The sequence below is a fragment of the Botryllus schlosseri genome, chromosome 6 (genome assembly GCF_051294905.1).
Source record: "Botryllus schlosseri isolate E-star chromosome 6, Bs_hap1, whole genome shotgun sequence".
Taxonomy (NCBI): Eukaryota; Metazoa; Chordata; class Ascidiacea; order Stolidobranchia; family Styelidae; genus Botryllus; species Botryllus schlosseri.
The window spans coordinates 14,566,835-14,590,126 of NC_137241.1; the positions used below are offsets into that span (position 1 = coordinate 14,566,835).

The window sequence follows — 23,292 nt, forward strand, 5'->3', positions numbered from 1 at the left end:
ACAATATGAGAATTCCATACATCTAGATTTCTAGTTTGGTAAACCGTATTTACGGACTCAGTCTAAAAGCTGAAAGTGTACCGAATTAAGAAATATAGAAATTTTTTTGTCACGATGTTGTAGTTTTGTACTTCTAGAATACTATCTGAATGACATTGTCAAAAATCAGAGCAATGGCGTTCTGCATCGATGATCAACATGTGTCGATCGGTTTGCCGCCATTCCATGTTTTACGTAATTACGTGAGGACGATGTAATTTTGGCGATGTCAAGTTATGCTATGAACGCATTTGGTGATAGACCGGTATTGTTATTTTTGCCGAGTGACTTGAATCTGACTTGAACTCGAAAATGAACAGCGTGTCTTAACATGATTTCATCATGTTTCAGATCCACGATCTAGATATAGTACCTATTATCCAAGCTACATCGAATTTCGATCTGAATTTCAATCTCTTAAAGCGAAGGATTCCTCCGAACCGAAGGTGAGCCATGCTATCAGTAGATGTTGATTGCAAAATTCGGGTTGCTCAGAAAATTTTTTTTTTTTAGATTTTACTGGCTTCTTGATAAAATTGTTATATTGGCTATAGAATTGTGCTGCACGTCACATTTGGCGATACTCTAACATGTCAAAGTGTCGTTATTAAAGTAGAAAGTTTCGGAGTACGGTAGCCAGTAGATTTGAATGAAATATTTTTCAACAGCCCTAATGCAGGCCTCTACATGTGGTGAAAAAAGTAGTACTAAGATTATTACAAAATAGGGTTGAGTACAACAAAAATTCGAGCTCAGTAGCTTAAGTCAAGGTTTTAAGGTAATTAGAAAAATGTAAGCCTTTACCTTTGATCACTTGACACGTTTCAATATATGTTTGATCACAATACGAGAAATTTCGAGGCAGTCACATATTCTGATATGATAGTTTTGTTCTCACTGGCATTTCGCAACTGCAACTGTTTAGAAAACAAGCATTTTGATACCTTCTTTTCCTGTGATTGCCTGCAAATACTACATCCTTCTCTCTTTGCGTTGACAACAATGATACATATTGTAATTAGGAATAAATTTTTGGCACTTCTTCGTTATTCCCCACACATCCAGAAGTAGTATATTCATATTGAAATGAACCCGAATATTTTCGGCTGACACTCGTCAGGGGTAATCGTCAGCAACTAGTAGAGAATTGGAAAGAACAATGTGTGTCAGCCGAAAATATTCGGGTTCATTTCAATATGAATATACTATTTAATTGTATATTGAAGTTCTGTACCTCCAAGAAGCTCTTCAAACATCCAGAAGTGATCACCATGAAACCAATAAATGATTCCCATGAACATGTGACAATTTATAAACGTCAAAATAAATTCTTTTTCACACTGGGATCAGGGCTAGGGGAACATTATGGCCCGGTGGGAGATATTAGGGTCGGGGAAGGCAATATATTAGGGTCGTGGTAAGGGAGTATTGGGGTCGTGATCGGAGGGTTCGGGAAGGGGGTATTAGGGTGGGTTAGGGTCAAGGTTGGGATATCCTAAGATTAGGGTTGCGAAAGGGGTTATTAGGGTGGGTTAGGATATCCTAAGATTAGGGTTGTGGGTGAAGGTGCTAGGGTAGGTTAGGGTCAAGTTTGAGGTAGGATATCCCGAGATTAGGGTTTAATTTGGGGTCACGGCATCCCAAGATTATGGTTTGGAATATTGTAATCTTCACCCCCAACCCTAAGATATCCTTGACCCTAATGTCCCCAAACCTTATCTTAGGATATCCTAACCCTAATATCTCCTCCCCCATTCCTAATATCCCCAACCCTATCTTAGGATATCCTAACCATAACCCACCCTGATATCTCCCGACCCTAATATCCCTACCCTAATCTTAGGATATCCTAACCCATCCTAATCTCCCCCTCTCCCATCCCTAATATCCATCTATCCCACCTCAACGCGAAAAACAATTCATTTTGACGTTTATAAATTTTTCTGTTCATGTTCATGGGGAAACATTTATTGGTGTCATGGGGATCATTTTTCCGATGTGTGGGGAATAACGAAGAAGTGCCAAATTTTCTGCTTCTTAGCTAATAATTGAATAATGAATCGATTAATTGATATTGAAACGAAGACAGAAAATGACATGCATCAACACATATCATGCAAAATAGACTGATAATACGTACACTGCTTGCTTTTAACTATAATAGCGAGTATCTGGGTGATTTGCTTCTCTAGTTGAATATTAAGCACGGAGTTGAGTATTTGAGTACCTCCAGTATGATGTCATAACAGTACAGTAATATTCAGCTGGAAAATTTTCAAAAGACTCTCTGTCATATAAATTGCCAATATTGTTAGTTGTATCTAAATACTAGTAGGCTTAACAATTGCAAATTATACATTCAGAATCCGATCTAAGCTACTTAACCTTGAAAATATCAGGTACCGGTATGCTAAAAGGCCTCATGTCACTAACATTGGGAGCAATCTTGCTAGGTGGTAAAGCTGCCTACAATAGTGGTTCTCATACTTTTTTAGCTACACTATGATAGTGAAAAAATTCATGCTCCCCTTATCATCATTTCACAAAATGGAACCAGAATGCTACCAGTCCCAGCGGATGGTTTGATGGCATGTAAGGTCATGACTAGGGCGTTTTTTTTACCTAAAAGACAGGGTTTCACGTTTTGAAGGATGTGGCGCTGAGCCCGGAAGATCAATTTGACTCAATTTCCACGAGTAGGGGTATAGAATGAACCAAATTTAAATCCCAATCATCTTTCGAAATAGAGTGTTCATTGGGGCAACATCATATAATAGAGTTCACGCATGCGTGTAGGAAGAGTGGTGTATTTTTAACACGTTTTCATCTTTAAGATGTCTGATTGGTTCAAAAGATGGATGGAGACTAGAGGACGCCAGATTGAGGAAGATGCGAGAAGTGAGTGCTGAGGCAGTGTCTGTTTCTCCCTTTGTCGACTCCCAATAAAGCACCGGTGCTTTAACCAAGTTTGCCCACTCAAGCTCAATCCTTCTTCGTCAAGTGCTTATGCCTTGCTTCAACGCACTTCGGACACTGTTTCTTAACCTTTTTCATACTTGTACTCCCCGAGTTTTAAATATTATTTCTCGTACCCCAATTTCATTTTAAGACAACTTACGATGTTGCCTGTATTAATATTGAAAATACCACAGCCGTGAAATCGCTCATAGCGCTAAGATAATTGTCAAGTTGTATAAATCTGCCCATAAAATATTCCACGTTTTCTTAGCTTGCGAAACAATATTGGGCTAGTGCACAGCCCCCGATTCCACAATGAAGCTCTTAACCCTCGAGGGGTCCATGGACCCCTGGTTAAGAATCCATGTGACTGACCGAATACTGCGTGAGTGGAAATCCAGATTGCTCATTTTTGATTGAATATTTGCTTTTCAGATGGCGTATCCTCATCCGAAATTTGGATTGATCCGGACGAGGAAAGGTTAGTAGCGTTTGCTTCGTGGAGTAGATGTAGGCCTACATGTGATATGATATCTGTACCAAATTAATGAACTGATTTTAATGTAAATGATCTCATGAAAGCAGATTTCCAATACGCTTGCCTAAAGGCATGTTAACAAAACGACAATGCATTATGGAAATAATGTCATATCTTTTCATCTAGGAATAAAATATGACTAGAGCCTGGCCAATTATCAGATTGCCGATGATAGCGAATCGATCTAGCACTTTGCAAGAAATATCGGTATAGGCCAGTAGAGGTAAAAAGTATCGGCAATTTTCGTGACCGCACAAGATGGTAGTAAGAAGTAGAATATTATGCTGCATCTAGACCAGTGGTTCCCAACCTTTTACGACTCATCGCCCCCTTTTCAAGCTCAACGCCGATTATCGCCCCCCAAATTTTGTGAACCGAAAAATCGGTATACAAACTGTAATCACCGGCGGGTTGACTAAAAAAAAAAGGTCAACTTTGCCGTTCGATGTCGAATTTTACACTTTTGCAACTGAATTTTTGTGGGATGACTAAAAAAAAGGTCATTTCTCCGACTTGACTCCAATATAGCCGTTTTAACGCGTCATCGTCCCTCTATCGTCCCCTTCGCTATTTTCGCCCTCCGTCGCCCCCATTGTCCATTTTCGCCCCCCTATCGCCCCCTTCGTCATTTTCGCCCTCCTAGACCGTCAAATCGCCCACGTTGGGAACCACTGATCTAGACTGTGAATATTGATCTATTTCTTGTATCTTAAAGGCAGCTCTCAGGCAATCTCGGATTATCCTTGATTGATTGATAATCCGATAATTACCAACGAAAAACTCAAATAACTCCGCTTCTACAGCTGGAATTGAGTCAAATTTGTTTTGCATCGTCTTTGAAGACAGCTCAACAATTTCATGGGGTTGACAGAAAAATTTGATTTTTTTTTTAAATTTTCCGTAATAAATAAGCATTTTTATATGGATCTGCGTAGTCCTAAACTTGTTAGAATCAAGCCAAATTTGGTGTGCAGATTTTTTAGGGTAGCCTGACAATTTAATCAGTGAATGGCTACAATCTGGGAAAAAAAGTTATTTTAGAACATCACTAGTGGTCACTGTTGGTTTTCAAATATAACACTGACACAGTAAATTCCTACTTAAGTACAGGAAGAAGTAGTGATATCGAAGTGAGGAAATTACGTACACTGTTACTTAGAAGCGGACTTGGTCAAAAATCGCTGTCAGTATATAGCACTAATAGACAAAACCTAATTGGGTACTATGAAAAAGAACTAGTACTTCGATACTGTCCAGATGTAGGCTTTTTAGTTGTTTTTTTCACGTCCTAGCCCGGCAATGGCTGTGAAGCTGACGGTTTTGAAATGCGATTGTAATGGGATGTGATGTCTTCTGAATATCGGCTGAATATCTCGGGGTTATTGGTGAAGGTGTTGGTGATCGGCTTTATCGGTATCGGTGTAAAAATCTGTTATCGATCATGCTCGTGTCATGACTCACGACGTCGAGAACACCTGCTCTCATGTGAAGTTCATTTTCATAAAGAATATCATTGAGATGCTTGCTAAGTTCTTAAGCAGGATTGCAGCATGCGGCTTTTACTCACCAGAATGTATGACAGTGAAATTTAATTGACAGGAAAATCATTGTGCTCAATTGTTTTCAAGGCTGTGCCATATACTCGATTTTTCCACTCCCAATGTTCGGACAAGCTGTACGCTTTTACCGGGTTCAGTTTTGACCCACTAAAAATAAACAAGACTTATATCTTTTCCTCTGCAGCTCAACAAACCCTCCAGAAAGAAATCAGGATGTTTTGTACGACCAGCTCATGGGTGACCTTTTATCCGGTTGGGACATGGTGGCAGAACGTCCGCTGCCCACGGAGCCCACTGGGCCATCTCCGGTGACGGCAGAGCGATCTCCTGCAGAGCCATCGCTGCTACGTGCAGAGCCAACGCCGTTGCGTGCGGAGCCATCACCAGTGCGTGCAGAGCGATCTCCTGTAGAGCCATCGCCGCTACGTGCAGAGCCAACGCCGTTGCGTGTAGAGCCATCTCATGCAGAGCCATCACCAGTGCGTGCAGAGCGATCTCCTGTAGAGCCATCGCCGCTATGTGCAGAGCTAACGCCGTTGCGTGCAGAGCCCTCTCCTGCAGAGCCATCGCTTCTACTTGCAGAGCCAACGCCGTTTCTTGCTGAGCCAGCTTCAGCGGCAGGGCCGCCGCTGCCCGCATTGGATGGGCGCAAGATAAAAAAAAAACAGAGGTGACGGCTATTGTAGATTACAGTAACTTGAGGCAATTTAGAGTTTTCTATCGCAATGGTTTTCAACCGGTGATCAGCGAAGCATTTTCAGGGGGCCCACGAAGCCTTTGCAACATGATTCACAGCCTATTTCAAAGCTAGTGAAATAATAAGACAGTTTCGCTTCATACCTGCTAAAACGTCTGGACTCACAGCAACTGGATGGCCTTGTCAGAAGAATATCCTATATCCTGTGCAAACTCATATCAATTGCCAATGGGGTTGCAAAAATTAACATTTGAAGTTGTTGGTCTTAGCAAATCAGTGATCACTTATTGAAAGGAAAACTCTCTACTTTTTTTTTTCTAATCTGTGCTGAAGTAATTGGACCCTCACCATGGAATTCACTTTCTCCTGTGATATACAATACATCACAGAAGAACTATCCCAGAAGAACTTCAAGATGAGCTGTTGGATAGAAATGATTAGGCTGGACTTGATGTGCCTTCTAAAGTACCCCTTTAGCACTTTTGGTGGTAATTTTAGCCTGCGATAAATATTCACAAATAACAGATCACGATTGCACGATAATTCAGCAACACTTGACCTAAAATATACTTGGTGCGCCTGTGACGGTCGAAAGGGTTCCGCCAAGTCAAAAGGTTGAGAAGCACTGCTGTATGGGTTCAATTGCCGTGATGCAGCAGCTACTACATATGATTTTCTTGACAATTTCTCTCGTAAAAGTGATGCAGACTCCTCACAGAACTGCTGACTTTTGTAAATCCTACAAAAATCTAATAGATAGCCCAAACTTTGTATCATATGTTTTGAATGGTTTGATAAGGCCAGTCGAATTTCCGATGATTCCTGATCGAAAAACAGTACCTAAACTATAATTATCATTTCAACTTTTACTGACGCTGAGTATATAATTATCGTCGGCGAAGTAATAATCTCTCACTACTCGGCCTGAATCATTAGAAATATTACTTAACTCCGAATCATCATCAATTGTCATCATCATCCAGCCTTGCCATTGGTAGTTTCGAGTACGCCATCCCTGATGTTCCTGGTCGGTTTGCATTTAACCTGTGTATCAACAAACAGGGTTCGAAAGGGTTGTCCCAGAAAGGAACCTGCGGTGTCAGTGGATGTTCCAAAAGTTTCACAAATCCAATGCGCAAAGCCAAGTCGCAAACGCAAGGGCACTCCTATCGAGGAACCTGCGCCATCTGCGAAAAGGACAAAGTGTTCACGGGCCAAGCGCCAAGTGACCAATCCGAAGCACAAATGCCCGAGTCCGCACAAGAGACCTCATTCGCCAAGTCGCAAACGCAAGGGCACTCCTATCGAGGAACCTGCGTCATCTGCGAAAAGGGCCAAGCGCCAAGTCGCCAATCCAAAGCGCAAATGCCCAAGTCCGCACAAGCGGCCTCATACAAAACCAGGAAATCCAAGGTGAGAATGTTGTTAAAAAATTTATGCTGGGCCTCGTAACAGCAGCATTTCACGCCTAACTGGAATATTGCACAACAGTATCAAATTATGGTTGCTCGAATTATAGATATTTGCTGGTAGATGTAGTCATGTGGGAATACATTGCTTCACTGTGCAATATTTTTTTTAAATTTAAATAATTGTTCATTTATATGTTTTCTTTCGCTCAAGGCTTTCGATGCACAATGGGATGTCATCAACAGATAGTGGGATATCGGAATGACCAGTTACGGTGTCCTTATCTTGATACTTCTACCAAGCTAATTGGTCGACGGTCAACTAACTGCTGAGTTTTTGAGTAGCTTTTGGATGTTTTACTGTTTGACTTTAGGTTCAGTTTCGATATATTGACTGATGGGTTGTATATAAAAATACTAAAAGCATATGGTAGGGGTGTCAAACCTGTGGTAGTACCTTGTCTCCCTAGTCATTAGCCCCGATATCGATTCTTTAGTTGCATAAAAGCGTTGTCACGTAACATGTGCAGTTCATGGTTCAAACTAAATTAAAAGTAAAGATCATGATGTTTTGTTACATTTTATTTCTTCAATGAAATATTGCTTCTTTTGAAATAACCATGATCATCGCCCGTGTTAGACAGTGCAGCGTTGTGCTGACATAAAGTTTTAGAAGCGTGATTGCTAAACATGTGTGTCCTATTTTGTCACGATATTGCACTGTTGCGGCCCGTGCCCGCTATGAAATTTGAAATGAGTGCCAGCTGCCCGTTTGCTGTTTCCTCTTGGTCTATATACTCGATGGATGCTTAGATTGCTTACGTTTTCGATTAAATCTCATTGTACCACAATGCACTTTGTTACCTATCACATTTTCTCAATTATGGTCAGAGTCAGTTCGCCAGTAATATTTTCTTTGGTATTTGTTATTCCTTGATTGTTTTGCTTATCGGATTTATGGGAGAAGTTGAAGGACTGAATCTTCTTTTACAGAAAACCGTCGAAAGTTGGTAAATTAAACCCGAACACCATCATTGAAAAATTGCCAGGTAAGTCTTCAACTGTGATTCAACAGCTTGTTAATTGACCAAAACCAATATAAATAATTTTAATGGAAAACTAAAACATGATAGCCTAATGAATATTTTAACAAATCAGCGGGACTCCTGCTGTTCCTGTTCAGATACCAGTTCATAAATGAGAGGCTTCGCCTGAGAAAGTCACACCGTATTGTTTTTTGAAGCACAACGCTATGATACAAATTCTTTGATTGCAAATGAGCTTTAAAATGTTGGAAATAGAATTGGCATTTCAGACAGACTGGTCCAGTGGGGAATTCAGGGGTTTCTGGTGTGAAACAGACACACTTATAAGGAAATACATGCAATATATAAATGGTGCAGAACAGTTGAAACTTATTCTTTTTCATAAGCGGTGAACTCTAATTTTTCCTGGGTATGGGGGATTGATGACGGCACAAAGAACTAGTGTCATAATGCGTCAGAGTTCATATTCTTATTCATAGGCGGTCAACTGTAATTGTCCCTGAGATCGATGACGTCACAAAGGGCTAGCGTCAGAATTCGCAAATGAGCCGACTCGCAAGCGTTCAATATCACCTGTCACTTGTATATGGTGACAAAATTATGATAGTATTAAGCAGGCGCGTAGCAAGCCGGCCGCTTGCTGAATTGATTGAATTCATTAAAATTTACCAAGGTAGCATCAGTTCATTATAATTATGTACACGCTCCAATGCCGATAATACATCGATCGGGTCAGCATCCTTGTGCAACAAACTCGTACTTATGTTATATAAATACACCACACATCACGCTACCATAAGATTACTAGCGAGTCCAACTGTGTAGTTAATTAGAGAGCTCGCAATCTCCCGCAACATGTTCGCCAACACACGCGCCAAACATCAGGAGATTATAATGACTCCGCCTCGAGAACAAACGAATACGCATCTTTGGCGACGGCTAACGCGTGATATCATCACAGACTCTTCGCGCTAATTGACAACTCGCTTCACGCAAATCAGCCACAGCAAAAGGGTATAAATTGGCATCACCGGAATCATAATAAGCAATATTGGCCTGATGTAAAATGACCATAGATGTCATAACGGCATAAGTGTCGGATTGAAATAAATTATTAGCACGAATAAACTGCAAGCAGTATACAGAAAGAATTGATAAATTTAGATATCGCAGAAATTACATTCTAGTGGTAAACGATACAGCATTCGTATTGCATTGTAAGACGCATGTTGATACGAGTTTCCGGTCATCAATATGACCATGTCAGTATATAGGCTAGAGCACGGACATACATATATAGGCCTACCACTAGATTTACACAAGAACACGACTTTGAAATCTAATCAATTTTCTTCTAGCACAGTGGTTCGCAACGGTGGTGATATCAAACAGCAGTGGGCAATTTTGAGAAGCAGGGGGGGAATGATATATTTAACTAGCCGGTAACTGATGTGTATCGTGATTGGACATTATTATTACTTGATTACAATTACTGAATTGTGTTGTACTGCGTCGAGTAAACGACGATAGTCATTCGTTTTCTGTTGCCCTGCACGTCAGGACCTTCTGTTATGTTCGCATGAATAAAGTCTTTAGTTAGTACATTACATGGCGTTGTCGGCAGGACCTATCTAAAAGAAAGGCCACACAAATTATCATCGATGGCTACGAGAGGAAAACAAATGGAGGAACTGCTCGAACACTTGATTGGAGAATCAGAGAAACGCGAAAAACAAAGGGAAGATGAGGTGAAGAGATTGGAAGATCACCACAAAGAGGTGTTGCAGCGCATGGAAGCGGATCACAAAGATGTCATTGCATCTCTTTTGGGGCAACTTAAGCTTAACTCGGAACGTTCGGAGAAAACATCCAGTCACGTGTCTCCGAATAAACCACCAAGACTTGAGGCAGAGATTGACATAAAAGACTTTCGAGGGTGGGAGCAATTATGGGCGGATTATGCAACAGTTATGAGACTAACGAGTTTACCGAACGGCGAACAAGTATCCCACCTTAAAGGATTCTTTTCCCCAAAATTACTGGACACACTTATCCACGTAATTTATCCACAATACTCCGAGCAAACCGATCTAACAGTCAAAGATATTCTAGAACGAATCTATAAATACTTGAGAGATCAGCGGAATGTTGCTCTTGATAGAGTGGAGTTTGAAGAACGCAAACAACGAGCTGGCGAAAGCTTTGACTCATTTTATATGGATCTGAGGAAGATTGCCAATAATTCCGAACTTTGCAAGCATTGTTTTGAAACGCGTTTGACAACACGCATTATTTCAGGCGTCATATCAGGAGAAGTGAGGAAACGTCTGATGCAAACCAAATCCTTTCCCAGTTTGAAGGAAGCTGTGGACATATGTCGAAGTATGGAATCGGCATCCATAGGTGACCAAGCCTTGGCGACTGCAAGTTCAGAATGGAATGGGCCTACTGTGAGCAAAGTCATAAGGAGCAGGAAACCAGCGAGCAAAGAGGCGAACACATGTCGGAATTGTGGTCTACCTCATGCAGAAGCCGCTAGATGCCCAGCAGAAGAGGCAATATGCTTCTCTTGTAGAAAGAGTGGACATTTCTCTCGAATGTGCCAAGCAACAAACTTGCCAAAGAATATGGTGATAACATGCTACAATCTATCGGGGAGTGTCGTTGGAAGAGCACCACCATCGGTATTCATTACTGTGTATGATGTTCGAGATCGTAATTTGGGACGGCATGCCGTGTTGCCTGACAGTGGAGCGGGAATTTCAATCGCGTGCGAAGAGTGGATCATGTCGATCGGATTGAAACGTGCTGAATATTCCAAGCCGCCTTGCGACGCTGTCCTTGCTGCAAATTTGCAACCAATGAAATGCGTAGGATATGTTGTTTTGAAGATGGAATACGGCGGTAGAAAGGTGGCTCTCGAAGTTCTCATCTGTAATGATTGCGAAGGAGCGATGCTTGCGTGGTATGTTTGCAAGGAGCTGGGAATTCTTCCACCAAATTATCCGTCTCCATTACCTATTGCGAAACAAGTAGTTACCGATAAACGAGACATGTTACGTGAGGTTATTGGTGATATACCTACAGAACCGGACATGGCTGAGATCTGTCGAATCGAGCAACGTATATTCCAGCATTTTGAAGACGTTTTTTCAAACGATGTCAAGCTGTCGCCTATGACGGGTGCTGATATGAAGATACATGTCAAAGAAAATTTTGAAGCATATGCCATACACGCTGCACGGGCGGTTCCGTTTCCTCAAAGAGAAGATGCGAAAAAACTTATCGACGAGATGATAGTCAAAGGTATTATCGAACCGGTCACGTCACCCACAGAGTGGTGCCATCCGATGGTACTGGTGCAGAAACCCGGTGGAGGTATACGTTTATGTGTTGACTTGACCAAATTGAACAAGTTCGTGAAACGTCCGGGATACCCTTTGGTGACAGCAAAGGAAGCTGTCGCGCAGATACCGAACAACACGAAGTACATGAGCACGTTTGATGCAACACACGGATACTGGCAGCTCCCGCTAGAGAAGGACTCTCAATTGCTCACTACGTTCATGACTCCTTGGGGAAAATTCAAATTTCTGCGTGCACCAATGGGCTTAGTTTCAACGGGAGATGAATACTGTCGCAGAGGAGACGAAGCACTGAGAGGGCTCCAGGATGTCGCAAAAGTCGTTGACGATATTCTCGTTCATTCCGAAGACTTCAAGTCACACGTCCATCGAGTATGGAGTTTGCTGCAGCGGTGTCGTGAAAATAAAATAACGCTGAACCGTAAAAAGACAAGATTCGCAAAAAGCGAAGTCAAATTTGTTGGATTCATTATATCCAAGGACGGAATATCTGTAGATCCCGATAAAGTGAAGGCGATTACAGAATTTCCTGCTCCAACCAACATCACAGAATTACGTAGCTTTATGGGAATGGTGAATCAATTGGGGGAATTTTCGAAGGAGATAAGCACTGTGGCAGAGCCTCTTCGCTGTCTACTCAAAACGAGAAATGAATTCATCTGGTCAAGCGTACAGGCCGACGCATTTCGGAAGACGAAAGCAGCATTGACTAATACACCTGTATTAGCAACATTCGATCCGAAGTTGCCCGCGAGTTTGCAAACAGATGCATCCAGGACAAGAGGTTTGGGATACGCTCTATTACAGTTGCATGGTGACACATGGAGACTGGTTCAATGCGGCTCCCGGTTTCTAAGTGAGACAGAATCGCGATATGCAATGGTAGAGCTGGAACTTCTTGCAGTTGTATGGGCAGCACGCAAATGCAAACTATTTCTGACAGGATTGCAGCATTTTGAAGTGGTTGTCGACCATCAGCCGCTAGTTTCCATTCTAAATGCTCAAACGTTGGATTCCATCGAGAACCCACGACTTCAGCGACTGAAAGAGAAGTTATCTGCATTTGTATTTACGACGTCATGGAGGAAAGGAAAACTTCATGCCATTCCTGATGCATTGTCAAGAGCGCCAGTGCAAGACCCAACAAGAGAGGATCAAGCAGCGGAAAGAGACGACGCCGCTTGCATGGCATGCCATCTCACCATCAAGAGCCAAATTTTCAGAAGCGAGCAAGCGGGTGGATCGTTGAACGCACTAGAAGACCCGGTCTTATCGCGCATGAGACAAGTTGCACTCACTGACAATAATTATCAGTCATTAATCGAGATTATCCGAAAGGGGTTCCCTGATAAATGCGAAAACGCACCTACTGCCGTGCAGCCGTATTGGAAGATTCGGAATGATCTAAGTATAGACGATGGCTTGGTTCTATACAATGCACGAATTGTAGTCCCGTGTGGATTTAAAGGAGAAGCGCTTGCACGATTACATGATGCTCATCAAGGCATAGTCAGAATGAAGAGGCGGGCGAGACAAACTTTATACTGGCCAGGGATGAGCACTGACATAGAGAATGTGGTACAGTCATGTGGGAGATGCCAGGAATATTTGCCAAGTTTACCAAAAGAGCCAATGGAAATTGAGCTATCTCCAAGCAGAGTTTTCGAAGATGTCTCAACCGACCTCTTTTCATATTGCGGAAAGAAATACCTCGTGTACACCGATCGGTACTCCGGTTGGCCGAGCATCTGTGAATGGGACAAGGATCCAACCTCTCGTCAGGTAATCAGAGTAATTCGCAAATTCTTTTCCGACACAGGTGTTCCAGTGCGTTTACGAAGCGACGGAGGACCGCAATTCTCTTCGAATGACTTCAGAAAATTCATGGACCGATGGGGTGTTAATCATGTTGTATCGACGCCGCATTACGCGCAATCAAATGGTCTTGCGGAGGCTGCCGTTAAGTCCATGAAATATCTTTTGGCTAAAACGTCGCCCAATGGGGATATTTTTTCAGATTCATTTCAGCGAGGTTTGCTGGAGTGGAGAAACACGCCAAGAGTGGACGGACGTTCTCCGGCACAAATTCTTTTCGGACGCCCACTTCGCACCTGTTTACCGGCACATCACAAGCTGTTTGCACCATTGTGGCATAAACTAGCTCGAGATTGTGATTCCAAAGCAGCGGCTGTGAGAAGGTACAATGAGGATCATTATAACAGAGATGCACATCCGTTGTCGCCATTCAAAATCGGAACTTCCGTTCGAATTCAAAACCCGATCACCAAGCGTTGGCATCATCGCGGTATCATTGTTGCCATTGGTAAGTTTCGGGATTACTTGGTTAAACTGAGCAGCGGGCGGATATGGTGGCGAAATCGACGATTTCTGAGAATAGATCACGTTTCGCCAACCATAGAGGAGGGAGAGAAGTGGGAGATGGATGCCAGCCACAATCAACCACGTCGAAGTTCGCGCAATCGACGATGCCCTGAACGTTATATCCCGGGGTGAATGTACAGTACGCTTCCGATGAAAGAGGGGAGATGATGTGTATCGTGATTGGACATTATTATTACTTGATTACAATTACTGAATTGTGTTGTACTGCGTCGAGTAAACGACGATAGTCATTCGTTTTCTGTTGCCCTGCACGTCAGGACCTTCTGTTATGTTCGCATGAATAAAGTCTTTAGTTAGTACATTACAGTAACTGGAAACCGGCACAAAATAAACGTTGAAAACGGATTATTCTAGAACTAATGCGAAAGTTGACAAAAAAACGTCAACTCGCCGCAAACTCCTCAGATAGCGGGATTTTCAGAGATCGCCGCAAAAGTTCACCTTTTTTATTTGCATCTTTTTAGTCAATTTACTAGCGACAGCTGTATCAATTCCCGGTTATGTATCTCCTCTTTAAAGGATCAGAAAATATAGGGAGCGATAAATATATGCCAAGCTAGATATGGAAGTGACGAATCGAAAAAGGTTTTGAACCACTGTTATAGCATATATTTTTGATAATGTTCCTATAGATCAGTGGTTCTTAACCTTGCCTCCAGCGCCCCCCAAGGGGCGCTGGCGATTTCGAAGGGGGGCGGAAACGCTCAGGGGGCGATATGGGGGGCGCTGGGCTCAGGGGGGCGGTATGGGGGGGCGCTGGAGAAAAATGGCTTCGCCATGATGTGGTAGTAGGACATATCCTTAATGAGTATATTCAGAGCGAATTAACACCTAAAACTTCGTTATTTATAGCCTACAAAAGACATATAGGTTTTAATGTCCATAGGCGCCTAAATGACTGGCACCGAATGTTCCTGTCTTGGCAATCTGAACCTCAGAAGACGAATTCCATCTGGCAGGGAAAAATAATATGCCAGTAAAGAAATACCAATTTGAAATCGTGTGCGTCTTTCAGTTTAGTACGATTGGACGACAGGGATATATAGAACTAGATATCCCCGTTGGGCGATATCCCTGTTGGGCGATTCTATATTTTTTTGATATAACAGACAGGAGGTCACGAAATAACATCATGCTACGAAGTCATATCAACGGGTCCGCCCGCCCGGCTATGTTTAATTATTACTTACGGGCCCTACAGTTTCCAAGACACCTCACAATGTTCCCTCTACGTTTTGACGAGTCTGCGCACACTCACAAACTCACTGCGCAGACCCTTGGACAACAGCGTGTAACGACTAAAAAAAGGTCATAAATTCGGATTTGTTGTGCGCAACGTAGATTTTCTGTGCGCAGAGACCGTGTCAGCACTGCGCACGTGCGCAGCTCAGAGGGAACGTTGCACCTCACTCAGCTCTACCGGTAAATCTGGTAACGTGAGCAGAGAGGACAAGAAATTGATAGCAATATATCTTATTGACCGATTTTATCGTGAATTATCGAACATTTTCGCGCTTCGCACTGTCTCGCTAAACGGTACAGCTGATTTCGTGGCAAAAGCGAACAACGTGATGGGGGGCGGTCGGTTTATCACCCTATGGAAGCCCAAGACCCAAGTTTTTTCGGCGGGCCTGACGAAGTGTCGTTTCGTTCCTGCCAACGGGTATACGCCCTAAGATGTATAATTATTATTGAGGGGTCCTACCCTTTCAAACACACATCACTCAGCCCTACCGGTAAATCTGTTTACGTGAGCAGAGAAAGGATAAAAATTGATATTAATATATATGCACTTCCCGATCATATTGACCAATTCAATCAATAATTATTGAAATTTTTCGCGCTTCGCGCGTCTAGGCGAGAATAGCTGGCTCAGTAAATGCACTCCCAATGTAGATGACCAGTATCGACAAATAGCTGATAGCCGAAGGGGGCTCTGGGGGCGGAGCCCCCCGGAAGTTTAGTTTATCACCCTACGGGGGGCCCAAGACCAACGGTTTTCGGGGGGCTGACGAAGTGCTGTTACGGCCCTGGTAACGAATTAATTGTACCTACGGCCTACGGGCACGCCCGAATATGTTTATTATTAATTACGTGCCGTTTATTTTCCAATACAACAGCTCAGTCAGCGCTACTGGTAAATCTGATTACGTGGGCTGGGAGGATAAAAAGTTTATAGCGACATATATATGTAATTACCACCTATTCATTCATGCATTATAGAATATTTTGGCACCTAAAGCGACCAGGCCTAGGCCACACAAACTTTGCTGACCATCGAAATCACGCTACGGGGTTCTTGGGGCGAAGCCCTCAGAAGTTTGGTTTATCACGCTATGGGTACGCAAGGCAATCGTTTTTAGGGGGGTTGACGAAGTTCTGTTACGGCCCTCCCTCTTACTCGTTGTCTTTGGTACATTTCTTACAATATGAGGTTGGGGGGCGCTGGAGCCCGATAATCTTTGAAAGGGGGCGCTGGAGGAAAAAAGGTTAAGAACCACTGCTATAGATGATCGGGTAAATTTCCGGATTTGCAGCGGAAATAATTAGGCTCATACGTCTTGTGAATTCAATTATTTTTTCTTTCAGCTCCTACTATTCCAGCACCAACTGAAGCCGGACCTCGTCGGAGTCAGAGGATGAAGCTACCGGTGCAACAAGGCGTCCGATATAGCTTCATATATTCGTAAGTGGATAAATTCGTGGGGTTGTTCAGTTCATAAAGAAGTTTTGTCGATTTGATGATGAATAATATTGATAGCATATTTGAATTGCTTCTTGGAGGTAGCAAACTTCAATAGCCTATACAATTGAATAGTGCTGGAGAACTCATGAAATTCCCCGTTGGCAATCATTTGTTAGATGAACCTGTCTGTAGAGCTTCTTGGAGGTACAGAACTTCGATATGCACTTGAATAGTATACCCATATTGAAATGAACCCAAATATTTTAGACTGACACTCGTCATGGATTATCGTCGGCAACTAGTAGAGAATTGCCAAGACCATTGCGTATCAACAATGGTATCTCGAATATGACGTCACCAGCATGAAATTTATGTTCTTTCCGATTCTCTACTAGTTGCTTACGCCCCATTACGAGCGTCATCCGAAAATAATCGGGTTCATTTGAATATGAATAGACTATTCAATTGTATATTGAAGTTCTCTACCTCCAAGAAATTCTAGAATTATATCAAGTTGCAAGGTTGTAACCAACTCACAAGGCTCCGAGTCACAAGTCAATCACACTTCTGTAGTTTTGTCTTGAGTCAAGTTTAGGCATTTTCGATACACCACCCAATCTAGTCCAAGTCATAACATTGATTGCTGTGTTTGAGTTGAAGTCCACTTTTTAAAACTCTGCAATTTGATCGAATAGTTTGCATTTATAATGCATTATTTTCCTCCCTTTCAACAGTTACCAGTATCAATACCTAAGTGTTGGAGGTTTATCTAGGCTCTTCGCCATATAATTCGTGTTAGTGGTGTCTTATAAAAGCCTAGAAGTGGGCCGTGCTTCAAGTCGGCAATTATGGAATCAAATATAAGGAAAATGTTATGAAGATAGCAGTCGACAACGCCATGAATACCACAAACAGACGAACCAATAGACGAAACACCAGTGGCGTAATTACTTTATTAGTCTTCGAAATTACAATGGAACATCCGTCTTGGCCGTTTGAGTCTCGAGTCATATGACTTGTTCCGACTCATGCGTGATGTTGAGTCTGAGTCATTTCCGTATTTTCAGACAATAAGTCGAGTCCTTTTAACGCTGACGAGTAGTCGGTAAAATTTGAAATTAAGATTGGGCCTCCGTCACACTTATCTTCTTTTTGTGTCGTTGTAGCTCTGACTTCGACGAGCATGGCTTCAGGAAAGTCACCGGGATCCTGAAAGTTAGCGATCGAGGTATGCTGACTCAGTGCCAGGTTTGAGTCGAAGAATTTATGTTAATCTTTTTTCAGATGACGCCGCTCTCCGGGCAGCCAACGTCGTGTCGAAGAAACGGACTAAAAGAAGAGTGACCGCAGCCGCCCATAAAGGTGCCGTCATTTTTCAACTCTTTCACGGTCATCCTTTAGAATGTGGATTCCCGACCTTCCTATGCCTCAACCCCAAATTTCGATTTGAAAATGAACTGCCAGCCCACTTTCAATTTGATGCACCGATTCTTGGATCTGCGCTTCTCAAACTTTTTCGGCTCCTTGTACATCAGAAAATGTATAAAACTCACCTGGCACACTTACAAGAAAGTTGCTGAATCAATATTTCCACGTTTAAATGTAATGTTTATCCTTGTCTATGTGAACATATATATAGGCTGGCGATAGAAACGAGGTTGCATTTTTGCGACCTGCAGCCCGATGCTGACCTGGAAATCATCCTACTAACCAGCCATGCCATGATAGGGCAGTACTTCGAGAAATTTACTTTACGTGAAATAAGGATTAGTTATTCGGCTGTGTCAAGAGTATTCTCTTAACACTCGGAATTTCTGTTAACACACGACTCGGACAACTAGATAATTCTAGTTGCCTAATTAGACTAAATTAGATTAAAATGCCAGTAATCGAATTATAATACAATTCAAAAAATGTTCCTTTGCTTTAATTCTAATTTTAATCTAGTTTGTTAAATGTTTGAATTCTGTAATTTTGATTCTGATCTGACTCATTGTTTTTCTGATAATGGCTCTTTGTTCGGGGCATTTTGCTGCAAGTTCAGAATATCCAGGGTAGTAATGACTCGAGTCACGATTTTCTGATGACTCGACTTGACTCGAGTCATATTCTCAAAATACGGAAATGACTCGACTCGACACAAGTCAATAGGTGTATTGACTCGACTTTACGTATGACTCGAACCAAGTCATATGACTCGAGACGAAGACGGCCAATAGCGACGTTTCATTGTAATTTCAAAGAGTAGTAAAGTATAACCCCCCTATTGGGAGTTCATCTATTGGTACTGATACTTGAAAATGCGACCAGAAACTGTTGAAAGAGAGGAAAATTAGTATATCATAAATGTCAACCATTCGATATGACAGTTATAACAGTGGGTTTAACAAGACTTTATCTGGAAACTGAGCAGTCAACACAATGGCTTGGACTTGGACTCGAGTCATAATACCATGACTCGGACTCGAACCTCTGCTCGATGACTTAGACTCGGACTTGACTCGGTGGCGAAATAAAAATGACTCGAGTCAAAACTAAAAAAGTGAGATACACTTGTGACTCGGAGCCTTGTGAATAGGTTACAACCCTGGGAATATCCCACTTGTGCAGTGAAGGCCAGTTCCAAACCGCCATTGCATTGCTTCCACCAAAAATGTCATAGTAGGTATTGTGACGACTAATTGCCATACTAGCACTGCTTGGAGTGCCAACATGGTCTACAATATTTCTCTAGAACCTTCATAGTCGCCAAGCGTCACCTATATTGCCCACTGAGTATTTCTGCCCCTTGAAAATCAAAATCGCCCATAAGGAGGAGTGATTCAAGTGCTGAAATATAAATTGAGTAATAATTGACACTCTGTAATTTATATTTGGAAACATCGAATGAATATGTTGTGAATGAAAATCGGCTTGCTGTGTTCCACATCCTATATAATGTGCTTTATGCATGTTGATTGAGTAATTTAATTCAGGAGAGAAGACCTGCCGGCGCTCAGGATCAGGCAGCAAGATCATAGAAGATCACGGCGATACCGGGTTAGTGGTGGTTGCAATATCCTGATTTTCAAGTTCTATTTTTTGCCTGGTCAATTTCCATAGAAAATTGCCTATCTTTGCCTTGCTAGTTCCAAAGTAGCTGGTACCTTGTTCATGACGCCACACTGAGGCCAACATTTTCTAGGAAATCCCAAATTGTTGATGCGTATGTTGCTAGTTCGTTCAATATTATAGGATAAATATGAGATGATATTTTTATATTGGTAATTTATTCATGAACTTTTCGATTGACCTTCATTAGTGGCACTCGTCAGTAATACAGTCGATGGAATATGAAATTCAGGAAATGTTTAGCCCGTGTGACATCATGATGTCAGAACAGACATGCACTAAAGAGTGTGATATGGTAGACAAAGAGCTTTTCGTGAATGCATTACGAGTATGAACTTATTGTTTTGGGTTATTCTCAAGTTCTGTACCCCGAATGGCTTGTTCAAATATGGTTGGATTATGAAAGGTTCCCATTTATTTGAATTGCATAAATTAAGAAGTTGTGAATCAATATTTTGCAAATTATGCCTCATTTATATTAATCGACGCTGTGTCATGCTGCAAAATGAACTACGTGAACTACGTGACTGACCTATCGATCTCGCTTCCCATGACATGCCGCCCTATTTCTTGTCGCTTTCTTTTTCTTTCCTGTATTCTTTACTTTCATTCAGTGTGCATTAGGGTTGTTCAAAAAAAACTTTTTTTTCCAAATCTCACTCGCCTAGTGACTAAATCGTCAGGTTGTCCAAGAAAACGATACACACCAAATTTGACTCAATTCCAACCAGTAAAGGCCGTGCAATCTTGAATTGAAATTTTTAATTTATTAATAAAAATTAAAAAAAAAATTTCTCAAATTTTTCTTTCAACCCCATGAAATTGTTGAGCTGTCTTCAAAGACGATGCAAAACAAATTTGAGTCAATTCCGACTTGTAGAAGCGGAGTTCTTCGAGTTTTTCGTTGATATTTCTTGGATTATCCTTGATCCGGGGATTATCAACGAAAAACTCATATAGTTCCGCTTCTACTAGTCGGAATTGACTCAAATTTGTTTTGCATCGTCTTTGAAGACAGCTCAACAATTTCATGGGGTTGACAGAAAAATTTGAGAATTTTTTTTTTTAATTTTCAATAATAAATTAAAAATTTCAATTCAAGATTGCACGGCCTTTACTGGTTGGAATTGAGTCAAATTTGGTGTGCATCGTTTTCTTGGACAACCTGACGATTTAGTCACTAGGCGAGTGAGATTTGGAAAAAAAAGTTTTGTTTGAACAACCCTAGTGTGCATGCCTCCTCTTTACTACGCCTAGGCCAAGGTGGGTGTCCGATTCCATTGACAAATCCAAGTCGCTTCGACATCTTCCTGTCTATTCATTGTATCGCATTTTTTGTGGTGTATTGAACTGATAAAATTGCTAATAAACCAATGAATGAATGAATGAGTAACAATTGAACATTGTTGATAGTCCGAATTAATTCAACAGTATGCATGCAGACAAGATTCAACACAAAACAAATGTCTATTACTACTCAGCTTGAATCATTAGAAATAATACTCTACTCCAGAGCATTGTCATCATCATCCAGCCCTGCCATCGGTAGTTTTGAATACTTTATCCCTAACGTTTATGATCGGGTTGCTTTAACCTTCAGATCAACCAACAGGGTTCGGGAGGGTAAAGTTGCCAAGCCAAGTCGCGTGAGCAAAGGCAAAACTCAGCGCAAGCGGCCTAATCGCTCAAAATGGGAAAATCCAAGGTGAGAGAGTGGTTGAGAAATTTTTGCTGGACATCGTAACGGCAGCATTTGGTGCCTAAATGGAATATGAACCGACAGTATCAATTTCTGATTGCTCTCATTATAGATATTTGCAGGTAGAGGTGGGAATACATCGCTTAGCTGTGTAGTAATTTTTTTATTTGTAACTGATCGTTCTCTTTTTTTTTCCTTCGCTCAAGGTGCTCAATGCACAATGGGATGTCGTCAGCGGATATAAAGATGTGGAAATGACTAGTTACGGTGTCCTAATCCTAATACTTTTACTAACTACCAATTTAGTTGGTTGACAGTCTACTAACTGCTGGTTTTTTGATTGATTTTGTGCTGTTTGACTTTTGGTTCAGTGTCGATGAATTGACTGGAGGGTTGTATATCAAAATACTAAAAGCCTACGATAGGGGTGTCCAATCTGTGGCAGGTTCTGCAAAGGTCGCAGAAATCAATCGTGCTAACTTTTGGAAACCACTGATTATTATTATCAACATATTCGTCTACATCAGTACTGAGCATCATGTGTTTTGAGATTTTGGAAGACCTTTTAGAAAAGCGTTTTGAAATGCTGAAATAGATTTGTTTTACAACAACACTATTACCCAGTAAGCTGAACTGGCTTCGCCGGTGGTCGAAGAATTCCATGGAAGGAGAATAAGCTGATATGAATGATCTTATTCTATTGCCTTGGCATGAAATGTTCGAGACACTGCCAATTCAAGCACACTTAGCAGTTCGAACACAGCTCAGGACGTCCCTACAATATCAAGCTTTACGAGGAGTCAATCTTTTAATGACAGCACTTGTTAGTCTTGTTAGCCCCGATATCGATTCTTTAGTTTTGAAAATGTGGTATTGCATTCTTGTGGCCCACAACCTCTATGGAATTTGAAAAGTGGGCCGCTGCCTGTTTTTTGTTGGCCACTCTAATCTACATACTTGGTGGAAGCTTACATTCTCACAAATTTCAGCTGCTGTTCGAGTAAATTTCATAGCATCACATTTACTCAATGTAACGCCAGAGTCAGTTCCCCAGCAGCATTTGTTATAACTTGTTTTTTCTCTCAAGATTTACGCAAAAATTGAAAGACTACATCTTATTTTACAGCAAACCGACAAATCGTGGAATGATTGTGGAAAAATGGCCGGGTAAGTCTTGAACAGTGCATTGACAGCTTGTTAATAGACCAAAATCAATATAATATAATTTTACTGGAAAACTCAAACATGATACTGATAATTTTGGGGGCCATCTACAACAGTTGGTTTGTAAAATAAGCTACAAAGTGTAAAATGTCCAATGATAAGTTCAGTATCTCCGACGCCAACAAAATGCACAAAATTAACAAATATTTGACCTAACACTACAATCTCAACCTGTCAAAACTACCCGCCTTAGCCATCGCACACATTTATATGCCTTGAGTAAGGATAATGATGCTATATAATGATAGTTTCATCACTCTCTACAAAGGAAAATGATGCGAGGTTGATATTGACTGATTGATCTGCTAAACTAGATTTCGTTGTTCAAGTCACAAAGATGGGGCAATTCATGGGTTTCTGGTGTGAAACAGAAACAATTGTAAAGAAATACTTATAAATGGTGCAGAACAGTTGAAACTTACCAGTAGGCTATATTATATACTCATTCATGGTGGTGCAATACCACTGGTGACCCCTATCAATTCATGGGCTCTTACCTTTCATCACTTGGTCCTAACTAATCAAAGTCAACTCGCCACAAACTATCCTCGGACACCG

At 41.6% G+C, this 23,292-nt stretch overlaps 1 protein-coding gene across 1 annotated transcript; it reads left to right on the forward strand.

Annotated features, from left to right (window-relative positions):
* Positions 1-4,834: 4,834 nt before the first annotated feature.
* LOC145440133 (uncharacterized) lies at positions 4,835-18,493 on the forward strand. The gene is made up of 7 exons (XM_080317722.1): positions 4,835-4,878; positions 5,279-5,764; positions 6,854-7,204; positions 8,194-8,249; positions 16,604-16,700; positions 17,867-17,928; positions 17,985-18,493. The coding sequence occupies exons 1-7, from the start codon at positions 4,835-4,837 to the stop codon at positions 18,278-18,280; spliced, it is 1,392 nt and encodes a 463-aa protein (XP_080173848.1). The 3' UTR covers positions 18,281-18,493.
* Positions 18,494-23,292: the final 4,799 nt, after the last annotated feature.

What these genes read in the sequence shown, in the direction of transcription:
- LOC145440133 (XM_080317722.1), top strand. Translation starts at nt 4,835, where the DNA reads ATGGCTGTGAAGCTGACGGTTTTGAAATGCGATTGTAATGGGAT. An exon ending in AAATGCGATTGTAATGGGAT is followed by an intron (nt 4,879 to 5,278) that starts GTGATGTCTTCT and finishes TTTCCTCTGCAG; the next exon opens with CTCAACAAACCCTCCAGAAA. An exon ending in CCTGAAAGTTAGCGATCGAG is followed by an intron (nt 17,929 to 17,984) that starts GTATGCTGACTC and finishes ATCTTTTTTCAG; the next exon opens with ATGACGCCGCTCTCCGGGCA.